At 40.6% G+C, this 22,195-nt stretch overlaps 1 protein-coding gene and 1 long non-coding RNA gene across 3 annotated transcripts in view; one reads left to right on the top strand and one right to left on the bottom strand.

Annotated features, from left to right (window-relative positions):
- The window catches only part of arhgap4b (Rho GTPase activating protein 4b), a 33,583-nt gene that overhangs the window by 5,896 nt on the left and 5,492 nt on the right, over positions 1-22,195 (top strand). The window contains exons 2-22 of one of the 2 annotated variants that reach the window (XM_055048456.1): positions 5,044-5,336; positions 7,959-8,130; positions 8,258-8,420; positions 11,520-11,582; positions 11,702-11,875; positions 12,089-12,217; positions 12,478-12,699; positions 13,573-13,674; positions 13,799-13,990; positions 14,116-14,200; positions 15,059-15,086; positions 16,044-16,071; positions 17,040-17,100; positions 17,265-17,342; positions 18,942-19,070; positions 19,355-19,460; positions 19,580-19,807; positions 20,698-20,753; positions 20,862-21,033; positions 21,588-21,680; positions 21,926-22,036. In XM_055048456.1, the coding sequence (XP_054904431.1) occupies positions 5,267-5,336; positions 7,959-8,130; positions 8,258-8,420; positions 11,520-11,582; positions 11,702-11,875; positions 12,089-12,217; positions 12,478-12,699; positions 13,573-13,674; positions 13,799-13,990; positions 14,116-14,200; positions 15,059-15,086; positions 16,044-16,071; positions 17,040-17,100; positions 17,265-17,342; positions 18,942-19,070; positions 19,355-19,460; positions 19,580-19,807; positions 20,698-20,753; positions 20,862-21,033; positions 21,588-21,680; positions 21,926-22,036 (2,462 nt within the window). In that variant the 5' untranslated portion in view covers positions 5,044-5,266. Of the gene's footprint in view, positions 1-5,043; positions 5,337-7,958; positions 8,131-8,257; positions 8,421-11,519; positions 11,583-11,701; positions 11,876-12,088; positions 12,218-12,477; positions 12,700-13,572; positions 13,675-13,798; positions 13,991-14,115; positions 14,201-15,058; positions 15,087-15,473; positions 15,574-16,043; positions 16,072-17,039; positions 17,101-17,264; positions 17,343-18,941; positions 19,071-19,354; positions 19,461-19,579; positions 19,808-20,697; positions 20,754-20,861; positions 21,034-21,587; positions 21,681-21,925; positions 22,037-22,195 lie in introns of both variants that reach the window. The other variant, XM_055048455.1, reaches the window with a different exon arrangement.
- On the bottom strand, positions 16,675-19,526 carry LOC129371709 (uncharacterized). Its single transcript, XR_008607187.1, has 3 exons — positions 19,441-19,526; positions 17,214-17,363; positions 16,675-17,117 (listed from the first exon to the last, which is right to left on the bottom strand). It is a non-coding gene; the product is annotated as an uncharacterized LOC129371709 (long non-coding RNA).

Below are 22,195 nucleotides of genomic sequence, written 5' to 3'. Positions count from 1 at the left end.
GTGTTGGCCGGAGAGAGAGACTTTGTAGTCTCTCTCTTTCCGGCATGGAGATTTATGCTTTAAACACACCGGGACGTGGGCAGAGCAGGACAACATGCACATCATTTTTTACCATCAACACATTGCACCGTTAGCACTGAAGTGCGATGAGACCCAACATTTCTCTGGGCTTCAGCAAAGGGTAGTTTTCTTTGCACACAGCAATGTGGTGTCATACTCCATCAATGTGTTCAGAACTGGAGATGGTTGACATCCATCTCCTCTGTCAGGAGACTCAATTTTTGAAAGCTCATGTGTGGGACATCGCTCAGAGAGGGTCCCAATTTTGATGGGATTGTTTTTCGAAAAGCTAAACAACTTTTCCATCTTAAAAGTCCTCCTTTCACTCTGGCTCATTTTTGACTCCTGTCTGACCTCATATCTTCCCTTTACTACTGTTATTTAAACTTAAGTAGGTCCTGCAGTCCTCCTTATTAAGTTCAAAGGGCGCAAATATATTTTGCGATGCTGTATCTCACTGATTCCCGGATCAGCTTTAAGTACAATAAGCTCACCGTGGTTAAGCTCTGCCTGTACCGTATCCACTTCCTTCCATCCATCGGAGTAGCAGCCATCACACCTGTCTCCAGCTGAAGTGTGGCTGACAGCACCGATTAGCATGACATCAAGTTCGACATCTTCATTCACATTTCAGTGCTCTCCTGTACCGTCTGTCACCTGCACGCATCGAGTCCTCCTCAGCAGGCAAGCGTTTTATTTTCCCAGGAGTGTCACGGCTTCCAGGAAGCAAGATCATCTGACCGGCAGAAATTCGTTTCTATCCTTTTTTATTTTGTCACATCCTAAGTTTGGCTTTATCTGAAGTTTGCAGGGCTTCAGATGAGTGAGAAGAGGATTTGCTTCTCACAGAAAGCTGCTTTTAAGAGACAGAGCTGTAGAAGAACTGGACACATTTGCTAAATGTTCTTCAAAGTTACCCACAGCATAAAATTACAGTAAGCTGTCAACAAAGCCAGGGGTTGTGTGCTGTCGTCAGCATCAGAAAATCCCCTCAGAGTATCAGGACGTAATATCTGACACAATGTCCCGTCTGTTGATACTTGTTCTTTGTATTCCTGTTTTCTTCTCTGAAGGAATTGGTAGAAAATCCCATGGAAATAAAGATCTATTACTGTACACGATGCACCATTTCCTCTCTTGTCATCATTTTATTTCATATTCACTCTGGCTATCACATTCCTTCTCTCATTAACCATGACTTCAAGCATGAAAAGCTGCTCTCCAATAACCTCCATTTCTCTATCCTCACTGGCCTTTTTTGCTTGAAGCTGTTTCTTTTCCCTCGTCCTGATCTCTTTCTCCCACAACCCCCTCCTATTTCTTTCTCAGATCATTTACTTCCGCTTTGTTCTTTGCAGATTAGGGTCGCACTCTGACGAAGCCTGTCCGTGGACTTCGGGAGTCTCAGGGCCTCGCCGCCTCATTCGCAGAAATCTCTTTTGCGCGTATTTGTGCCGCTTCTGCATTTACTCTCCACTTCTGAAACCGTCGCTGAGACATGTCTGACTCACATTCACCACATTTTCCTAGAACAGGAAACGAGAGTACAGTTCATGGAGCATTTAAAGAAAAGGTGGTTGACTTCAGTTATGTGAGGCTAACGTTTGAGGCCATCTTTGTTTTGCACTTTCTTGATGGATCACTTCAACGTGCCTTCCTGGACAAGGAAAAGGAGAAAAAGACTTAATGGGGACTTTTTAATGTTGCCTCTCCTTCATTATGCCAAACTGACACAACTTACCAACTGCCTGCCCTTCTCACTCCGCAGCCTGACTTTCCAGCAGACAATTCTGAACCTGTTTGCTGCAGGGGATGGTTTGGTTTGGTTTGGTTGTCCAAAACCGGCTTTGGAATCAGTGAAAGCAATACACTTTGACACTCATGACGTGCTGAGACACAGGATGTGAGAAGTGAAAATGTTTGTTTGCTGAAGCTTGTGTATTTATGTCTCTGCTCATGTGTTAATTCTAAAAGAAAGACCAAATCAAACCACACATTATCAGTCTTTAAAAATAACAAGCCTTTTATAACAAACCTGTTATCTCAGTTTGGCTGGGACTTCATTCATGCAGTCTGAGGTGCATGGGTGGATTTCACTGAGGACTTCCTCGTACGGTCCAAAATCACTGATGTTGCATGTCTTCCCAAATTGTTTTCAAGTGTGAGTGTATGCACACGAACGCTTCTGTCGAACAGACATGTGAAAGCGAGGAAATAGGGAATGATGTAAAGATTGTGGTTGACAGCTGGTTGGGGTCGATTGAACGGTCTCACAGAGCCTGACTGTCATTGCTTTTGTTGAGGCCAAATGCGGACAGGCTATAAAAGTCCAGGTTTCAAAGTGAACAACGATCCACTGATTATAACTTAAAGAAAATGTCCACGGGTGGCAAAGGCACCAGCAGCTCAGGTGCTGAGTTCTTTATTTTCCTTCTGTCCTCTTTCCATTACCTCCACATGCCTACAGAGCAGAGAGATTGCTGCAAAGTTAATAAATCGCTTTAATTTAATTGACTTTTCATTGACATACTTTTACAAACTGGCATTATATGATCACTTGTGTGTCACAAAATTGTGAAGCACTGCAGATTTAATTGGTCTGTATTTAATCTGACTGATTGGTGTGTATTGGAATTAATTTGACTGATCTAGAAAGAATTTGGACCATTCTGGATTCTGGCTTGTAGGATTCCTTAGTATTACATTGGATCTGAAGTCATCCATCCATTGTCCATATTTCCCTAACGGTGGAGCGTATCTTCGAGTGTCATAGGAAGAGATATGAGGTGTGCTATACCAGGGCAACTTAGAGACAAACAGGAAGGGTACGCATGCATGCACACGCTCACACACTGACTTTTTAAATATGACCTGTCCAGCAGTGTAGCACTCAGAGCTGCTGTCTGAGAGCCAAGATGAAATCCAACAGATTTACTTTCATAAGAGGAGCGCTACAGCTTTTGCTACAATGCTCAGTTCGGTAAAACCTGGGAAAGAGCTTTATCAAGTGGATGTAGATGGAAAAACTTTATTTAAAATTGCTTTGGGTTTATTTCAAATGCAGTGAAAACAGGGAGGGGGAAAAAGGACAAAAGAGAAAAAAGAACGGAAGAGAGGTGGGTTGAAAAGGAAAGAGGGAAACACAAAGTCTGCTTCAAAACATGCAGAAAGACAGAGAGAAAAAATGTCACTGAAAAGCACATGATTCTAAGTAAAACAAGAGATATTTAGTGGCAACCACACCAAGACAGACTGTCGATGATTGAAAAAAAACCTTGTATGTTTTTTGACTGTGGAAAGAAGTCGGAGAACCCACACAGGAACATGGAGAACATGCTAACTGCATGCAGAAAAACCACAAGTAGGAATTCAAACCCAGGACTTTTTTGCTACAAGGCAGCCGCTCTACCAACGGCTTCCCTGCGCAGCCTGTGAGTTGAATGTGTAAATAAAGTGAATTGAATTGAGGCCTGCTTGGTGGTTGGTTACACTCCCACTGTCCCATTGGTCTCTGTGTTGTCCCATGAAAGACAGATGAAGTGTTCAACATATACACCACTGCACTGCTGGAGATAGCACTCCTCTGCCTCTGACCCTGCAGGAATACACAGTGAATGGCTGAATGCTGTTAAAGCTGAACAGAAATTTGCAGAAGAAAGTATGATAGGTGTTGGTACTGTTGTAATACCCCAAACGTAACAGGAGTTATAGGATTGTCTTTGCTCTTTCTTCAGTGAAGTGTTTTTTATTTCAGTGAGTCTGCTATTGATTTGATTTTCCTCAGTTTTTGTTCTACAAATTTTAATGTCAACAAGGAAAGATGAAAGAACAAGTACTATGTATTAGGGGCACAACAATATATCAGTGCTGATTTTCTTAATTTTGGGAGATCAGATCTTGGCCGATGCTTTCATGTGAAGTCAGTTTTATCCACCGATCTTGTCTACCTCAGCAAATGTCTAAATATCAATCACTGTCTCTGCTGTGGGAGAGTTGACTGAGAGACCAGGTCATGTCTGTACAGTTAACAATAGTTAACAATAGTTACCCCACCGTCACCAACTCATCAACTTTCTTTGTTAGATTTATATTTCTGACTAAACAAATTAGTGTCGGGCAAAATGGGAATCGGAAGGTCAGGTGTTTTGAAGATCGATAATCTACCAGAAAACTGTATTTGGTGCACATCTATCAAGTCTAATTGTTGCATATATATACTTTTTTTTTCAACATTTTGTTTGAATTTTGCAAATACACATTTATGTTTACAATCGTTTCATAGCTTGAAGTTGCTTGGACGTTTCTAAATTGATGCCAGCTCAATAAAATGGTGGGACTGCTGCTAACCCAGGATGACCCAGAGTAGATCATTAATAAATTAAAATCATCGTTTGAAAATGAGAAAGAGGCAACCTCAGTACTTATGATGTGTTAATATAATCCACATAAAGGTCATCTGTCTTCCAGGAGTCATTCCTTAGTCACAGAAAACCTCTTTTTCACTCCGAGAATCATATTTCACTCTGATTCAATTCTTGCGTCATTAGTGGAGTAATGTGTTAAAACTACATGCAAATCAGACCAAAGGCCTGTTTGTTTCAGGCTCTTTGGTTGCTAATTCTCTCATCTTACGTCCCAATAATATTAATTCCCAGCTTTTTTTTAAGTGTTGCTTTGAAGGGCATCCCCAGCCACCGACCTCGAGGCAGCGAGTGCCCTTTTTATTACCGCCGTTATTCATCACCCTCATCTGCTCCATCCCCCATGCTTCATTTTCATCACTCTGCTCTCTTACTGTCTTGGCGTCTCTCTTCCCCGGTGTCACTGTCCCTTTCCTTTCTTGTCACCCTGATCTCATTTGCCCTCTTCCTCTGACTCTTTTTGTCCGCTCTGATCTCAGTAACCCCCCGGTCCCTCACGGCCCCTCTTGTCACCGTATCAGCTCTGTCTTTAATCACACTCTCTGTTTCGTCTTCTTTTCAGGCCCATCCCACCCCGGAATTTCATGGACAAATCGACCCTGCTGAGAACCGTCTATTGACCCTGATGCCGACGCGCCGCTTGCAGCTGTAGAGCAAGAAGGCAAAAGAGGGAGGAAGACCGAGGGGGCCAACGGGGAAAGGTCAAAGATTACAGGGCTGCAGCTGAAGCTGAGGTTGAGGAGCAAGGGCTTTGGGAGAGAAGGTCAAGGGTCGGCGGATCAAAGATGATGACTTCACATGGAAAGCTGAGGAGGGAGAAGGGCAGCGTGGCGGAGTACGAGTCGCAAATGAAGGGTTAGTGTCTGCGTACATACACCTTTTACCATGCATGAGTGCATTAAAGATGCAGTGATGCATGATTGTATGCATCCATGTAGATCCTTGTATGCAGGAGAGGGAGCGCTCCTGCAAACAAATGCATCATGTATCCAACATAAATAGCACTTCATGGAGCTGACATGTTACAGAAAGTGAAAGGGGCAGTCTTATGTATTTTCCAGACACGTAGCACCATTTTATAATCCAATCAGGTAACTATGTTAACTTCTGTTGTTAAAAAATCCATTTATATCAAAAATGACTCAGAAAATACTTTGTCTTCCAATTTAACGCCTTGAAATTGGGCCTCTGATTAAAAATAAAAACAAAAAAACAAAACTCCTGCTCTTTATGAAACTCTGCCTTCAGGAAGTCATCATAACATGGCTCCTCTTTTAACCCTTTGACAATATTTTTACCAGCATTTCCCTGAGAAGAAGTTCCTATAATAAGCTCAGCAGATGTTGCATTATCACCAGGTGTTTGGTAATTGCTGCTGGCTAGTCTGAATGAGCAGGGAGGTAGGAAGGGGCTGCAGGGGAGGGCTGCAGGGGAGGGCTGCAGGGGAGGGATGCAGGGGAGGGCTTCTCTGTGAGGCAGAAACTCAGAAGCATGGTCTCTCTTGAGGAGCTGTGCCTTGAAGGCGGGGCTAAGTCCTCCCAGGCAATTTGCAGAGCTGGATATTTGCCATGGGAGATTAAGCAATTGGTCAAACATGCATGAAAAAATCAACACTCCAGGTGTGTTTTTGATGAAGAAATAACTTAATATAGAGATCAAAAACCTAGATTTTGCACAACACTTCCCCTTTAAAACAAATTTTGTCTGGTAATTTTGCAACTTTCTTCTGTGTTAAAAAGCTTGTCCTGGCAATATGAGGCAAATGCATGACAACAGCTTGTTTATGTTTGCTACAGTCTGGAATGTGCGTGTCTCACCCCGTTGCCTCTCTGTACTTTACTACAACGGGGGGTATTTATAACTAGCATTAGCAATGTTGTCTCCTCACATCGAGTCAGCCTGGAGCAGTGTACTCAGAGCAAGAGGGGAAGAAAAGAGTACAGAGGAGGAGGGGTGATTAATGAGTATAATAGTAGAAAGTAAGGAAGAAAAAAAAGAATGAGGGGTGAAGGAGCAAATTGAAAGCAGTGACATCTCACAGAGCAATGTTTGTCTTAGTCATTTTATATTAAAAGTGCAGTGCAGTGGATCTGCTGTGTTTGCTTACAAGCTTGTGCATATAATGTCATGTTATTACTGGATTACAGCAGGCGATGATCCATCAATTGCAAAGTAGATTGAAACACACCTCTCAGAGACAGCATTTTATTCAGGATTTTTACAAAAAGAAGAGTCTTTCATTATTCAGGAATAAAAGAGTGCTGACAGTGCCATGGGGGTTCATGTGATTCAATGGGGAGCACTGCGAGCTAAAAGGTCAGTCATGCTAACCATAAAGCACTGATCACAAAACTGAGAGAGCTGCTGTGTAAACAGTCACTTCAAAATAACTACTTGAAGAATTGTTTGCAGACAGTAACCAAAACGTCATCGATGTCAAATTTTATTCAACTGAAAGTTTGCAAAGCAGATCAGGTAAATTGGAGCATCAGAATGTAACTGGATGCAAAGTTCGCTAAACATTTCAAGGTCAAGAAATGCACTAATAGTGCTGAACAAAAAATTAGCTTTGCAATTAGCACATTAGCGAAAGTGTGTCCAAAACTATGACAGACCAACACGAAGCAGCAAGGTAATTTGGAGCTCTAACACTGCACAAAACGTTTAACTGTTAGCTGTTGGGATGTTATTCTTTAACAGGAACTTTGAAGCTGTTCAGAGCTAAATACAGAATTTCCTGCAGGCTTCACAGTGTTTTGTGGTAGAATAGCTGCTAACTCAATCACATTGTGACATATTTTAAACAGAGGACATAGCAATGTTTGAAATATCTTTTAAAAACTGGTAGAACTTTGTGTTCAGTATTCAGTGTTATCAGGCAATATCCTGACCGGTAAAGAAAGTTCTGTTATATTTTCCTACAAAAGCAACATGCAGATCCTTGTGAAGCACATTCTTTCATTGAGAGAATGCATATGAAATAGTAAGTATGCTCTTTTTTCGTGAAGTTGTTGGCATTTGTTGCACAAATAAAACGCAGATGTTTCCTCTGATTGGCTGACATATGATGAGCACTAGCACCATGATTAAATTATGACTATAGCTCATGTAACTGTTTAGATTCTTGTCTGGTATGATTTTTAATTCATTGTCACTTAAACAAGCTCATTCACGTGTGATTTAATTTAATCTCTTAGTTAAATGCAAAATTGTGTTTTTCCAACATTAGCAGAATAAAGATTTGCACACATTTGTAAGTGAAAAGCAGCTGGTATGCATCTTTTATCAGTGAAGAATGTATATTAAAATCTAACACACTGTAAATATGATTAAGCATGTTTATATTTTTAGTCTAAAGGAAAGATTAATGACACCTCTAGTTTGAAAACAGCATCCTATCTCTGTTCACGGTGTTTTCACGTGTTGTCATCAATATGTATTTATTCTGTCTTTCTCTCTGTCTCTCTGACGTACCAGACTTGCGGGCCCAGCTGACAGACCAGATAAAGATTTTAGACTCCCAGGTGGAGGTGAAGCAGCAGCAGCTCTCAGATCTGTCTGAGTTTCTCAGGCGCCGAGGCGACATCGAGACTGAATATGCAAGAGCCCTCGACAAACTAACCGAGAGGTTCACTCACAAGACTAAAAAGTAAGGCATGAGGTTGTCTTTCTTTCTGCTCTCCAAAGAGCAACCTATAGCGCCTGTTTGGTGTTGTCAAACAGGCGTCCATTGAAAGAACGGGGCAGTGATCATGTTATTGTCCATCCGTCCGCAGGAAGGAGCAGTGGGGTCAGTCTGTGTGTCAGGTCTGGTCCGTTCTGCTGACTCAGACCCGTCTGGAGAGCCGGGAACACGCGGCGCTGGGGGACACCTGCTTCAACACGCTCACATTGAGCCTGACACACAGTGGCGAGGACGCACACCGCCTGCACAAAAAGGTGAAAGCAACGTCCGCCGTTGCAAACGCAACTCTGACTTTACGGAACAGCAGAGCTCCAAGAGCTTCGCTGTTAACCTTTGTTCATTTGTTCCAATAGTGAGATCAGCTGCCTCATTCGATTACAAAGTGCACAGGACGCTGTTTGAAATGACTGCGTGTCAGTGATGTTCTCCGAACCTTTTTGCACTTTGAAATTTGAGCTGAATCTTAACTAGGTTTCAAGAGTTGTTTTATAGCAGCTGAGAGTTTTTTTATTTTGAGGCCTTATTGCAGCTGATCAAAAAATAAATTAATTAAATAAAATAAAGGTGCACAGCCTTAAAAACAATACGGTACTGACTCCTTTTAGAAACATCACACAATACCTCAATTATTTTTTTCAAAAGAAACATGCTTCTTTGAAAGTATATTCTTTACTTTTCATTATTTAAAAAAAACATCAAAGTAAATCAAACCCAAGTAAGGTAAAATACCTCAAAGCAACTGTCATCTTCATGTCTATGCTCTGAGGTTGAACATAAGCAATTTTAGGCACATTAAGAGCAAAATTAAACATTTGTTCTTTCTGTCTGGCATTAAATCAGAGTGAACCTATTTATGTCAGTGAGGATTATGAAAAACAAAACTGCAGAATAATGAGCGAGGTAACTTTCTTCAAACAGAATTGTACATAGATTTTCTTAGAAATTGGTCTCACGTGTTTCCTATTTTTTCCCAACAAATGCCATTAGATGCAAACACTTCAATTGGAGTTTCATCAGACCAGAGGACAGATCTCCTAGCAGAATATCATTAACATTCACTTTTTTGGTTTTTTTTTATTAGTTTTGGATTAATGGCTTCTTCTCTGGGTCGCCTTTCAGCCTGTGTCAATGCAAACTTTTGCAGTGTATAAGTTAAACTGAAACATTGCGAAATAATTTATCAGAAACTTACAAATCAATGACATCTATATCTGGGCTTTACAAAATCTTTCACAGGTATAATAATGTTCTCATAAATTTTGAAATGTAACAATCCTCTCTTAATGTTCTGCCAAATTCTTAGATGTTGGTCAATGTAGCTGGTTAATGCTAGCCATGATCCAAGTTGTTTTGATATGACTCTTCGGTAAAGTTGGCTCAGAACATATGTTCTTGTCTGGAGTCACATCTATCGGGCTGTTAACCAACAGAAAAGCGTTTCTCCTTCTTTATAGAACAGTAAGGTGATAGATTAAGTATTTTTTAATCATCTAGTGTGTCAGTTCTGAGCTCTAGTCTGGTCTCTCAGTCACAGACGGAAATCTGATCCTCAGACAAAGTTGAGGTGACCTCACTGGGCTTCTCTTCCTCTGTTCTTCCTTTGTAAATGTCATAGCAAAGGTTTGAAAAAAGTTTTTATGAGAAAAAAAAATCAGATGTACTATCTAGTTAACCAAGGAGAGAGAGGGCAGGTTGTTTCACATGTTAAACATATGATTTATGTCAGTCAGGATTATGAGTTAAAGCTCGTCTTAAAACCCATTTATTTTACTTGGCTTTCAACTCCAGCGAGATCTAGTTTTATATTGTATGTTTGTTGTTTTAAACTGTATTTGTTTTTATCTATTTTATGTACAGCACTTTGTTTCAGCTGTGGTTGTTTTAAAGTGCTTTATAAATAAAGTTGGTATGGTATGATTTATAGACATGTAGTACATGAGATCTGAAAACCTTTCAGTGCTCCCACATTGTCAGTGTAATCTCACTGTTTGTTATCTTTCTGGTGTGAAAGAGCCTTTAGATTACATCCATAATTTGAGGTTATGAATCTGACAGTAAAGTGGAAATAAAATGTAGCATACATGTGTTTTAATCTATCATACGCTAGATGTTGGAACTTCTGCTTCCAACTTTGACTAGTTGAGTAATTAAAGACACAGTTTTAGTTTTTAAACCCTGCATTCATTTCTGCAGAGGACATATATATACTGCTGTGCTCTGGAGCATAAGTCATTGTATTATTTATGAGAAAATGTCCTAGCCAAAAGTAGAATTGGGCAAGAGAAATATGCTCGGATAAATAAGTTGCCTTCCCTTTTCTCTGCAGAAAGTACCCGGTTGTTTCTTTGGCATTGAAATCGTCTCTTTAATATGTATAATATGTTCCCTAAAACTGTTTAACAGCCTGTCCACATTAGACATTATATCAGTTCAACTTAAATGTTAAATGTATCTTAAATGTTGCTGATGCAAAGAAACTAATTTAGACATGCATATTTTCTATATTTGTGCTTCCACATTGCTATGTTTGGCAGCTGCTGAAACAAATATTTCTTAAATCATCAACTGACATAAAGTGTCAGAAAAAAACACTCTTCTTTCTTACGTCATTAGCTCGTCTGGATACATGCGCCCATATTCATCTGTTAGGAGCTTTGCTATTTTAGTTTTGTAAATACCTTGCTGCTCTCCTACTGATCGTTAATACCGCTTGACTCATTGCTAAAGGAACTTATCATGGTGGCTGTTAATATCAGTTGCTAAAGCAGAACCTCAGCAAGAGTAAAGAAAGCCCTTCTAGATGCTTCCTTACTGTAGCCGTACTGTAACTAGAGAAATACTGTTGTTGTCTTTATTTACAGTATAGCTGTAAAGTTTTTGTTGAGGTAAATTGCTACATCAGTCACAAGTTATAACTTATTCCATATTTTAAGCTAATACAATATTTTTTCACTTATACTGTAGCTGCCAGTTTCAACCTGTGTTTTGTTTCATTAGCTTCAGCAGAAAACATCTTATTTTAGTCTTAGTTTATACAAGTCAAAACTGGGATGACTGAAAAAGCCCACGAAAGTCACTGTCTTAGCTGACTGGCAAAAAGGTGTTGAAAGAATCATTTTGAACTATAAAAATAGAACGCACAGTATTGTGTATAGACACCATTTATACGAATGTAACACTTACTGGAACTCTATCAAGACATTTTAGAAAATCACCAGCCATGCATTGATAAAGTGACAGACAAGACCACAAAAATAAAAACCTATCTGGCCGCCATAAATGTGTATATCTGAACATTTACACATACACTTTTCACATTTTCTGCTAACAACCTACACTTGTGCACGTTGCAGAGCAAAGAGGTGGGAATCCAGATGCAGGACGAGCTGCTAAAGGTCACCACCGAACTGCAGACGGTACGTAACACCAGTTATTAGATGGCGTGTACAGGCGGAGTTAAACATCTGGCACGTTAAAAGGACAATACTTTTGATTTTGCTCACGACACGTTTTGCTGTTCTGCATTTCAATGAAGGCTCTAAAGACGTACAACCAGTACCACACAGACTGCCTGATAGCTGAGGGAAAACTGAAGGAAGCCGAGCGTCTGGAAGAAAGGCACACTGGGAAGTCGGCCGAGCTCGGCCCCGGCCAACTGGCAGGGCAGAGGCGGAGCTCCGTCAAGAAGATGGAGCGGTTGATGGAGAAGGTGAATGTGAACGTCTGTCGAATCAAAAACTGAACAAAACCACAGGAAGTCTTGAAGTGAGGTTTCTGCAGCGGAAGCCACTTCCTTTTCCTCTTTGAGCTAAATGAGTTCAGGTGTTTTCAACATCTGCAAATGGAAATTTCTGTTGAATTTTAAAAGCGAGTACCTGAGTACCTTTTTTAAATGTGATTTTTCATGTATTTGTGTGAACAGAGACATGGAAAAATGCAGGAGACCCAGCTGAAGTGTACAAAGGCACGGAATGACTACCTGTTGAATCTCGCTGCAGCTAATGCAGCCATGAACAAATACTACCTGCAGGATGTCAGCACTCTCATTGATGTAAGAAACATTTCTGGGGATTTCTAAAACTACTCAGATGTTTGTTTGCTTTTAAGTGCAGTTATGTTCTTCTTACAATGAAGGGTTAGGTTTGTGGTCATTTATGTTGATTTTTTGTTAATCATAAGCTCTATCAATTTAGTTTTTGGAATAGATTTTGGTTTTTGGATCTTAGAAAGCAGAAACAGTTCATACATACCAAAAATTTCTCAAAATCCTTTCACAAGATCTGCATCATTTTCTCTTGGTTCTCCTGGCAGTGCTGTGACCTTGGATTCCATCTGTCCGTGGAGAGAGTGATGAAGTGCTACCTGGCCAGCAGGTGGCGCATTCAGAAGACAGAGGAAACGGGGCTGAAGCAGCTGGAAACTGCTGTGACATCCCTGGACCAGAGTGGAGACAGGGATGCGTTGCTACAGCAACATGATGCCGCCTTCTGCCTTCCGTTCAGATTCAACTATCACCCACACGAGGGTGACCAGGTACTGTCACTCTTTGTTGCTATGGCGTCCAGCGCCAAGATGAAACATCCTGGATGTCCAACATGAGCTGAAAGGATTTCATCCCGCTTGATGGTTTTCACTTTTAGTTGCATTTGAGCCACAAGCTTCGGTGTTAAAGCATAGTTGTGAAATGGAAGTAAAACAATCTATGAGTTTCAGCATTTTTACAGTTGAAAATCTTAAAAGTGTGGTGTGCTTTTGAATTCAACTGACTCAAAACTTCTAAGAAGTCTTTTATGGGTGCGTCTCTAGAACTTTGCACATCATCAGACTGCAGATTTTGCTGCGTTCTTTCCAACATAGCTCCAGTTGTGATAGAGTCAATTTTCAAGTCTAATTCACAATTAGATTTAGGTCTGGAATTTGATTGGACCCTTTGAATACATAACAATGCTTTGATCTAAACCAGGGGTGTCCAAACCTTTGTTACATGTCCAAAATAATCAGCTTGAAGGTACTTGCAGATCTAAAAAAAGTATTTTTAAAAACTAAAATTGCAAATGGGATTTCTTTTTTCTTTTTAGCCACTCAGCAATAAGTTAAGCATAAACTATCCAGTGGGGAGGCGATGAATACAAATACATAGTTTTCAGTTTACGCTTCACAGTAATGTGACACGTTAACTTTATTACATAAAGCAGTTTAAAAATATGACTGCTCAATGGTCCTACAGTCCTAAAGTTGATTTTTAACTGTCAAGTTTATGTTTGCTAAGGTTGTTCTTTCCTGTTTTGCCCTGTAAACAGAGCACCTCTCGCCCAATGATGGCTGGAAAAAGATCTAAAAAATTTCTCTAACCAAACCAAACACATCTTATTTTTTGGGTCGCATTATATTTTTGTAACATTTTAGGTGTGCGAGGTGAGTGCGGAGAGCCAGGTGAGGTATGAGCTCGAAACCAGATTCCAACAGCTTCAGTCTCGACTCGCTGCCGTAACCTTGGAAACAGAGGAGGTCAGTTAACACTGTGTTTTTTGCGTTATGAACAGCATGACTGCAGAAAATTTGTGTTTTTTAGTCAAGAATTGCTGCTGGAAACATGGAAAACACAACGCGATCGCTCCTTCTGTCTTTTCAGATCAGTAAAACGCTTAAAGCCACACTTGCTGCCCTGCTGGACTCCATGTGTGACAGCGAGTGCAACCCCTCCCCCGACGTGTCCGCCAGCCTATCACATGAGCCGCCTACCACAGTAGTCACAACCACGGCGAAACTCTCCCTCGCCAAGCGTCGAGCCAATCAGCAGGAGACGGAGACTTACTACTTAACAGTGAGTTGGACACAGTTCACTAATAAAGAATATTGAAGCATTTTCCCAATGGGAAAATCCTTTTTTGAGTGACCTAGTTGTTGATATCTCTGTTTTCTTTTTTTTAATTATTATCATTCATTTAGAAAGTAAAAGAATTCCTCAACAGCAGCTCTCTGGCCTCCAAACTTCAAGCCAAACACGATCTTCTACAAGATGCCATACAGAAAGGTGCTCTTCATATATTTATACAGCGTATTAGAAGCAGCTTAAACCCAACATTGCTAATAATCGACATGGAAAATTGTATAAACTCATTACCAAGAATCTGCCTGCTTTCATGAGGCCCTTCAGGCTAACAGAACACGATGGGCGGAAATGAAGAAATAGCCGAACGCTAATGGTTTTCACACAGTTCTGTGGAAAATTCATGTGAAACAAAAGATCATGACTAATCTTTCCTCTCATGGAGTTTCATCCTGTTTTAAAGTTATTTTTACCGTGCCAGTGCATGACTAAGCTGCACTCTCTCTTGGAAACGGCTTGATATTGATAAAAAATTTGAGTTCACCACTGCTTATTGAATTATTTGTAGAATATATATACATATATATCGATATATCACAGATTTTTTTTTTTTTTTCATTTTAGGTTGCCATCAAATTCCAACATTTTCCATAAAATCTGATTATTATAGAGTTATTTTAGAAAGAGGAGGCCATAAATGTTTATGTTTCTTCAAACAGAAACATTTATAACTGTAATTGCATCAAATAGTGAGCATTGATTCAATAGGAACTGGACATACTTTTGGTTATATTTCACAATATTTATGTCTAGAAATAACATCACATGTAACATTCCTTCCACTTTATTTTTGCTTCTCACGCAGATTGAACCTTTTTCCATAAAGTTTCACTCATATTGTTGAACTTTGTGGTCATTAATGTGACAAAGTGTAAAAAAAAATTGGCATTAAGAGTGAGATTGTAATTGTTGAGACACTTTACTAGCATTCCCATTGTATTGTTTCACTGCTACACTTGTTAGTCTTCCCTTTTTCACACTTCTTCTGTATCTTCCTTCCAGCGGAAGCCGTGGACAGCGACCCCTCCAGGTAAATAGGCTCCATGCACATGTTCAAAAACAAGAACAAGTGTGCCTGAGAGAGGACAGTGAGAAGTCGAGGGGAGGGGCAGAGGAAAAACATGGAGGAAATTTAGACCAATCGATCATCATTATGTTAAAAAAAACATGGCATTACCATGCATAAGTATTTATTTATACTCAATTTTTTCATTATACTTTACTTCCAATTATTATAAATGTCGGAAAGACTTTCAGAAACACTAGAAAAACTGGGGATGCATGCTGCATTTCTAAAGATTTCAAGAAAGTTAACTGGAAGGACGAAGTAAATAAATGAGTGGTGTTTTAAAAACCTTTGCACAGATCTGTCAGACATCATCATGATTACCAGCATTTCATTTGTTATATTTCCCAGAATGCAATGTACTACTCGGTCAGTCCGGGTTCGGAAGTCCAGGCCAGTTTCCCAATTCTGCCACACACTCTTCACCACAGACATACTCTCCTACATAGAGGTAACACACTCTGACAGCACACACACACACACACACACACACACACTTTACTGCCCCCCTCCTTCCATCCCCCTTTTTTTCAGTTTGCTGCTCTGCTGCTCAGCCCTCCAAAATAAAATCACAGAGAAAATCCCAGTGCTGAAGAACTGAAGGTGGAAATGCACGCTGCAGTCATGTGTGCCATCATGCTTACAGCTTATTGCTGCCTTTCTCTCCTTTCAATCCAAACTCCTCTTATCTCACCCCACATCCCCCCCGCCGCCCCTTCGCTTATGAAAAGGATTTGAAATGCTGCCCTCTTTGCTTCCTCCTCTCGACTACTCTATCAAGCGTGTGCGTGTTTGTGTGTGTGTGTCTCTTCCCACTTCCTTTAAATCTTTACTTTCCGTATTCTCGTTTTCTCTCTCTGTCTCTTTTCTAATCTCTGCCTTTTTTTTCTGTGTCCTTGCTTTGCTGTTGGCATGGCGCAGAAGAAGAAGGAGAATGTCTCGGACCCAGGTACACAGCCACAGCCGTGTCCGGCGTGTCGCTTCTGTTCGCCCATTTTTGGAGTTCAAATCCTACGGGGAAAGTTTTAAGCCGAAATCGACGGCGGTGTAGAAAGAACTCCTTATGACTAGAAAGTTTTGAACTGTGACTGAATATTAGGGCCAGGCTAAGAGATTGTCTTTTTTTTTTATAAAAACATCATATGACGCTAACGTCATAATATTAGTAGGATAAAGGCATATTATTACCAGAAGATTATTAGTGTTGCTTCGATTTCTTCCTGCATATTTAGGAAATGCTTTCATCTCCATGGCAACCATTGAACTGTGCAACACGCCCACTTGGACCTAGCACTGCCTTCAAGACACAGCTCCTCTTCTGAGCTACAGTTCACAAGCTAACAAGCTTCACAGACTCCCCCACTCAGCTCCTTCAGACTAGCCAGCATCAATTAGTTCTTGCTGGAACCGGGCATCCACTGAGCTCATGATACAAGCTACCTCCCAATGCAGCACTGGTGAAAATGTTAATAGAGGAGTCTTGTTGTGATGACTTTCCGAAGGCGGAGATTCAGAAAGAGCAGGAGTTTTTAAAGACACAGTGGCCCAATTTCTCAAGCCATTAAATCAGAAAGTAAAATTTCTCTTCAGTCATATTTTATCTATATAGCATTTCATTTTTTATCAACTGGAGTTAACATAGTTATTACTTGAAAGGCACTATACACCCCTTTAAGCCAGTATCAATAATTCTATGTATTTTTAGGGTGTCAACAGTCTCTGAAACTGTTGCTTTGGGGGCTACAGGCTGAAAAATACTATTAGATAATAGTAGCATTATATTAGCCTTCTGCTTCAACTTTCTCCTGTTTCTTTGCTGTTTTTGCTTCATTTTTCTTACACATTTTAACATTTCCTTCTCCTCTATGTTTGACTGTATCTTCACTCTCCATTTGCATGCCTGTCTTGTCTCTGCAGAGCTCTGGGCAGCAGATTCCTGTGGTGGTTGAGAGCTGCATTCGTTTCATAAACCTTCATGGTGAGTCAGTTTATCTGCTATAGCAAGCAGACAGAGAGAGAGAAAGAGCTTTGGATGATGGGGGTCATGAGTAGGTGGAACTGCTCTTAGCTTGGGTACATGTCTGTCCAGACCTTTAGCTTCTATGGGGAAGATGGACTTTGATGTCAGGGCGTGTGTTGCAGGCCTCCACCATGAAGGAATTTTCAGAGTTCCTGGTTCCCAGAGGGAGGTGAACCTCATCAGAGATGCATTTGAGAGAGGTAAGTGATCCATCCAGTCCACTACAGGAGAACAAAGAGACACACAGTAAACAACTGTGCACACACTTATACCGAAGGGCAATTTAGAGAGACCGGTTACACTAACGATCATGCTTTTGGACCATGGAAGAAAGTCAGGGAACCCTGAGAGAACCTACGGATGCACAGGCAGAACATGTAAACTCCACCCAGAAAGACCCCATGTTGGGATTTCTTTTTGCATTTACATTTAAAGTATTTATACACATTGAACTTTTTCACTTTTGGTCAAAAAGCAACCACAAATAGGTATTTTATTGAGATTTAGCATGTTAGACCAAACATAAAGAACCTTTTACATTCATTCCCTGAATTGTAGATTAAGGGAGCATTCACTAAAGTTTGGTTCTATGGGGAAGATGTGAAATGTGTACTTGGATTGTGATGCAGACCAACAAAACAAACTGGTTTGGTCAGCCTAGAGACCTCGGTTTGGTCTGGGTTGAAGGGAATGCTGATGAGCTGGTGGTCGAATGCATAAGAGGATGCAAGCGGACCAGAGTGGGCAGCCAAAAGTAGGAAGCGGACTATAGTGCAGAGCATTCTGGGTAAATACAACCAAAACAGATCGGTCTAGTCTAGCGTTGGCAGGAGAATTGGCTTGTGATCTTTTGCCAGAGAAAAAGAAACTACCGCTACAATCTGACGTCACTCCATTTTTATTTACATTTTATAAAGAAGGAAGTTGTGCGTAGTGCCTTTATCAGAAGTTTTTGTGTGGTTTGCTACAGCAGGTTTTGGTGCAGCGCCACCACAGACATGGAGGAGAACAAGTTTTTCAAAGACTTTGGTTTGTTTAACACAATGCAGTGTGAAAGAGAACCACACAAGCTGAAAATGTATGTAACAAATGTTGCAACTTTGGTTCCCTAATCAAACTGAGTCTACTGGACTGTCAGGTGTGAAAACACTCTTAGACTGACTTTTTGTGCCTGTTCTTCTTTGCTTAATAACTCCAGCCCATCAAGAGTGGATGGAGAATGTCTCTGAAAAGCAATTTATAAGTCCTGCCACTAAATTAACCCCCATATATTTGGCTCTGGACTTTGAATAATTCTAACACATGAATCTACTTTTACCTAAACTACCGCATAGTAGCTGTGGCTGTATGTTTATTGTTGTTGCCCTTAAAATGTAACCACGTACTATTTTTGCTCCTCTATTATGTTCTACTTTGCAAAAAATCCCAATTGAAAAATTTCAATTTATTGTTGCAAAGTGAAAAGATGTAGAAAAGCAGAAGGGTGATAAATTATTTTACCAACGGCCGATATTATTTTTAGGCCGAGTCCACACATAGCCGGATATCTAGGAAAATGAATACATTTTTATATGGGTTGGTCTTTCATAAACACAGAAAATCTGTTTCATATCCGTAAAAACATTTATTTACATAAAAAAACCCCTCAGACTTGAGTTTAGATTTGAGAAAAATCCATATTTGTGTTGCCGTGTGCACATGAGAGATTTAGGGTCTCTGAATACAGTCTGTGACAAATAATATGCCAATTTATCAATAGCAATCTTTTTTTCCCATGCACTTCTTTTAATTTCCTGCAGGGGAGGATCCTTTGTCAGACAGTGAGTGTGATCTGGACTCTGTGGCCGGCGTGCTGAAGCTGTACTTCAGGGGGCTTGAGCCTCCTCTGTTCCCCTACGAAAGCTACTCTCCGCTGCTGGAATGTGTCCGTAAGATGCCTTCATGTAACCTCTGTGTCTTTGTTTTGGTGGAAACCTGTTTTAAAACCATGCAACAGCTGTATCTGCTTTCAAAGCCCATACAGTCGGGAGACAAAAACTTTGTCCTTGAGCTGAATATTACTTAGATTTTGTTTAAGTGACCATCTCACATAGATAGTCATTGATTTAAGTCACATTTTCTGGGGTTTCTGGCTCTCAGTGAAGCTGTAACTTAATAACACATAATCGTTTCTCAACAAGTTTCTCATCTGATTCCTCCCCATGTTGGTCAGAAATCGAAGATGAGACTGAGAAAGCTGTCCAGATCAGAGCCATTGTTTCTACTTTCCCACGGCCTCTCCTCATCGTGATGCGATACCTTTTCGCTTTCCTCAACCAGTAAGCTGAAACCGAGTGATTGATGTCCTCCTCTTACTGATATCCACCGACGTTTTGAAACTTCTGGTCACTGTGCTCGGGTTTGTTTGTTTTTTTTTTCAATTTTTTGTTGGTCACAGCGTGTCTCAGTACAGCGACGAGAACATGATGCAGCCCTACAACTTGGCTGTTTGCTTCGGTCCGAGCCTGCTGAGGGGGATGGAATCTGACGACGCCGTTGCTAGGCAACCACAGATCAATGATCTTGTTAAAACCATGATCCTTCAGCATGACAGCATCTTCCCCGGCCAATCGGAACTGCCAGGTCCGGTCTACGAGAAGCACATGACACTGGAGCAGGAGTACTGGTGAGACCTGAGTGACAATATGAATACAAACCTTCAAAGGGTCGTCGCTCTGCATTTTAAAACAGGAAAAAATACCCAATATTTTGTTTGCTTTTACAAGAAGACTACATTTCACCCATCATTAACTGTTTTAAAGGATGTTTAGTTAGTTCATATAATATATTGTGCTTTTTATTACTGTATAATTTCTACGTAGTATAAAATAATCCAGTTAAGGCTTGATTGATTTAAGTTTTTTTAAAAAAATGAACTCTTTTGTTTTATGGGGTAAATGGACTGACCTCTGTAAGTGAAAGATTAGCAAAAACATTTACGTATAAATGATCTCTTTGCATATTATTTGTTTTGTGTTTATAAAACACAAACTGTTTTATAATGGCTACATTTTCAAAACATCTGCTCTCATTTACATTTTTTAATCCTTTCACCAACAGAAAAGACTAAATGTGGTCCATGTAAATAATATCCAGTGATTGATATCTGCCTCCCCAATTACAGTTTTGTTATGTTATTTTAAAGTTAGAGACGGTGGGTAGAACAGTTCCAAATGTATAAAGCAGCTTTCCTTTCTGTCCCTTTTTCATAATTCATCATCTCAAAACAGGATTTCACAGTGAAGCTAAAAGACACACTGGTGGTGCTCACATGCTTTGTGTAAATACAAATAAGCTTGTTACTCACTTAAATGAACACAAGCCTACAGCCTCTCAACTATTTGTGTTGTGTCAAAATGGAGAAATCACTAAATCATTCTGTCTAATTCTAAGTCTTGCGTGTGATGTAAGCACATTGTCACAACTTAGGACTGTGGTGCTGCAGTTCTGGTTTGCGTCTCAACCACTAGAGGAATTGTGTGACCACCTACTTTCTGTTTTTCTGCTTGTGTGCAGTGAGCCAATCACAGAGGAGGGAGACGGAGAGACCGAGCATCTGCCTAGTGAGGACGGTCAGTGCACATACTGACAGCACGCCAGGCATCAAAAAAAGCTCCCGCATAAATGCAACACAAATGATTATCTCAATCAAATTTGTTGTGATTTCTTTTGTCTTGTAGAGTGGGAGGCAGTAGCTTTGTTCGACTACACGGCCAGATCTCCAGCAGAGCTTTCCTTCAAGCAGGGAGATCCTATTATCCTTTACAGCAAGGCCTCGTGTGATTGGTGGAGAGGCGAAGTTGGAGGAGTTAAGGGTCTAGTCCCACACAAGTACATCAGCATTCTTGAAGTGTAAGTGATCTTTATGTGTCAGCAATTCTAGCTGGCATTGCAAAGATAATATTTGATAAAAGAGATTGTGTTTCCGCGCAACATTTAATGCAAACCAAATGAAAAGCTGGTTGCCTACATGTGCCAGGGCAGCTTTAGTGGAGAGATATTGGAGATGGCATCCTAAATGCTTGATTGGGTTGCATTTGGTATAAAAGTAGGCAGGTTACTAAAATACAAAGGAGTGTTTGTATGACGTTCAAGCTGGTGTGTGTGTGTGTGTGTGTGTGTGTGTGTGTGTGTGTGTGTGTGTGTGTGTGTGTGTGTGTGTGTGTGTGTGTGTGTGTGTGTGTGTGTGTGTGTGTGTGCGCGTGTGTGTGTGTGTGTGTGTGTGTGTGTGTGTGTGTGTGTGTGCAGGTTTAGATTGTCTGTAGAATCACGTTGTTCTTGTTCCCCCAGTATATTTACGAGGTCAGTTTTTATCCCACATTCAAACTTTTGTTGTTTCATCTTCTTCTCCTAAAACATGAAACAATATGCTTTATATATAACTCCCTCTGCTTCTCCTCCTCTAGGTCAGAGCGAGGGAAAAGAGAAGAAGGTAGAGTAGGCGGAGGCAGCACTGGAAATCTATCAGCAGAAGATCCACATACGGAAAACACAACAAGGTATACATGCAAATACAAAATACTCATGCTCAAGCACACACTCACTCAAACACTCCTATGAATGCTATTACAGACATCTCAACAGTTGTAATGTGAGTAGATTTGTCAAACCAAGGAATCTGAGGTGAACCAAACTCTTACACAGACAAAAAAATGAGCAAAATGAAGAACACCTTCAGTAGTAATACAAGTCTTCAAGCCTACAAACGCTAACAGACACTTACCGTTTCGGCGTGTCTCAACAGGATGCGAGTAAACAGCGATAGTGCTTCGTTGCCAGGGAGACAGAGAGGAAGTGAGGGGAGCCCAAGTCGAAAACCACAAGCTTCCCCTGCCACAAGACAACAAATACCTGTGTAAGGCTGCATACCTCAGGCACACACCAAACTCTGTGTGTGCTTAGCATGGTTCAAATATTTGCAGAAGGATGAGACTGAGACAGATTCAAGTGAATTCAGAGAGGAAAACAACAGAAAGTCAAGAGACATTTAGTCAATCTGGCCGGATTCAGCCAC

Source organism: Poeciliopsis prolifica, unplaced genomic scaffold, assembly GCF_027474105.1.
Source record: "Poeciliopsis prolifica strain line A6 unplaced genomic scaffold, Auburn_PproV2 SCAFFOLD027, whole genome shotgun sequence".
Taxonomy (NCBI): domain Eukaryota; kingdom Metazoa; phylum Chordata; class Actinopteri; order Cyprinodontiformes; family Poeciliidae; genus Poeciliopsis; species Poeciliopsis prolifica.
The sequence above is the reverse complement of the archived record's forward strand: the minus strand, read 5'-3'. Positions and strand labels throughout refer to the sequence as shown.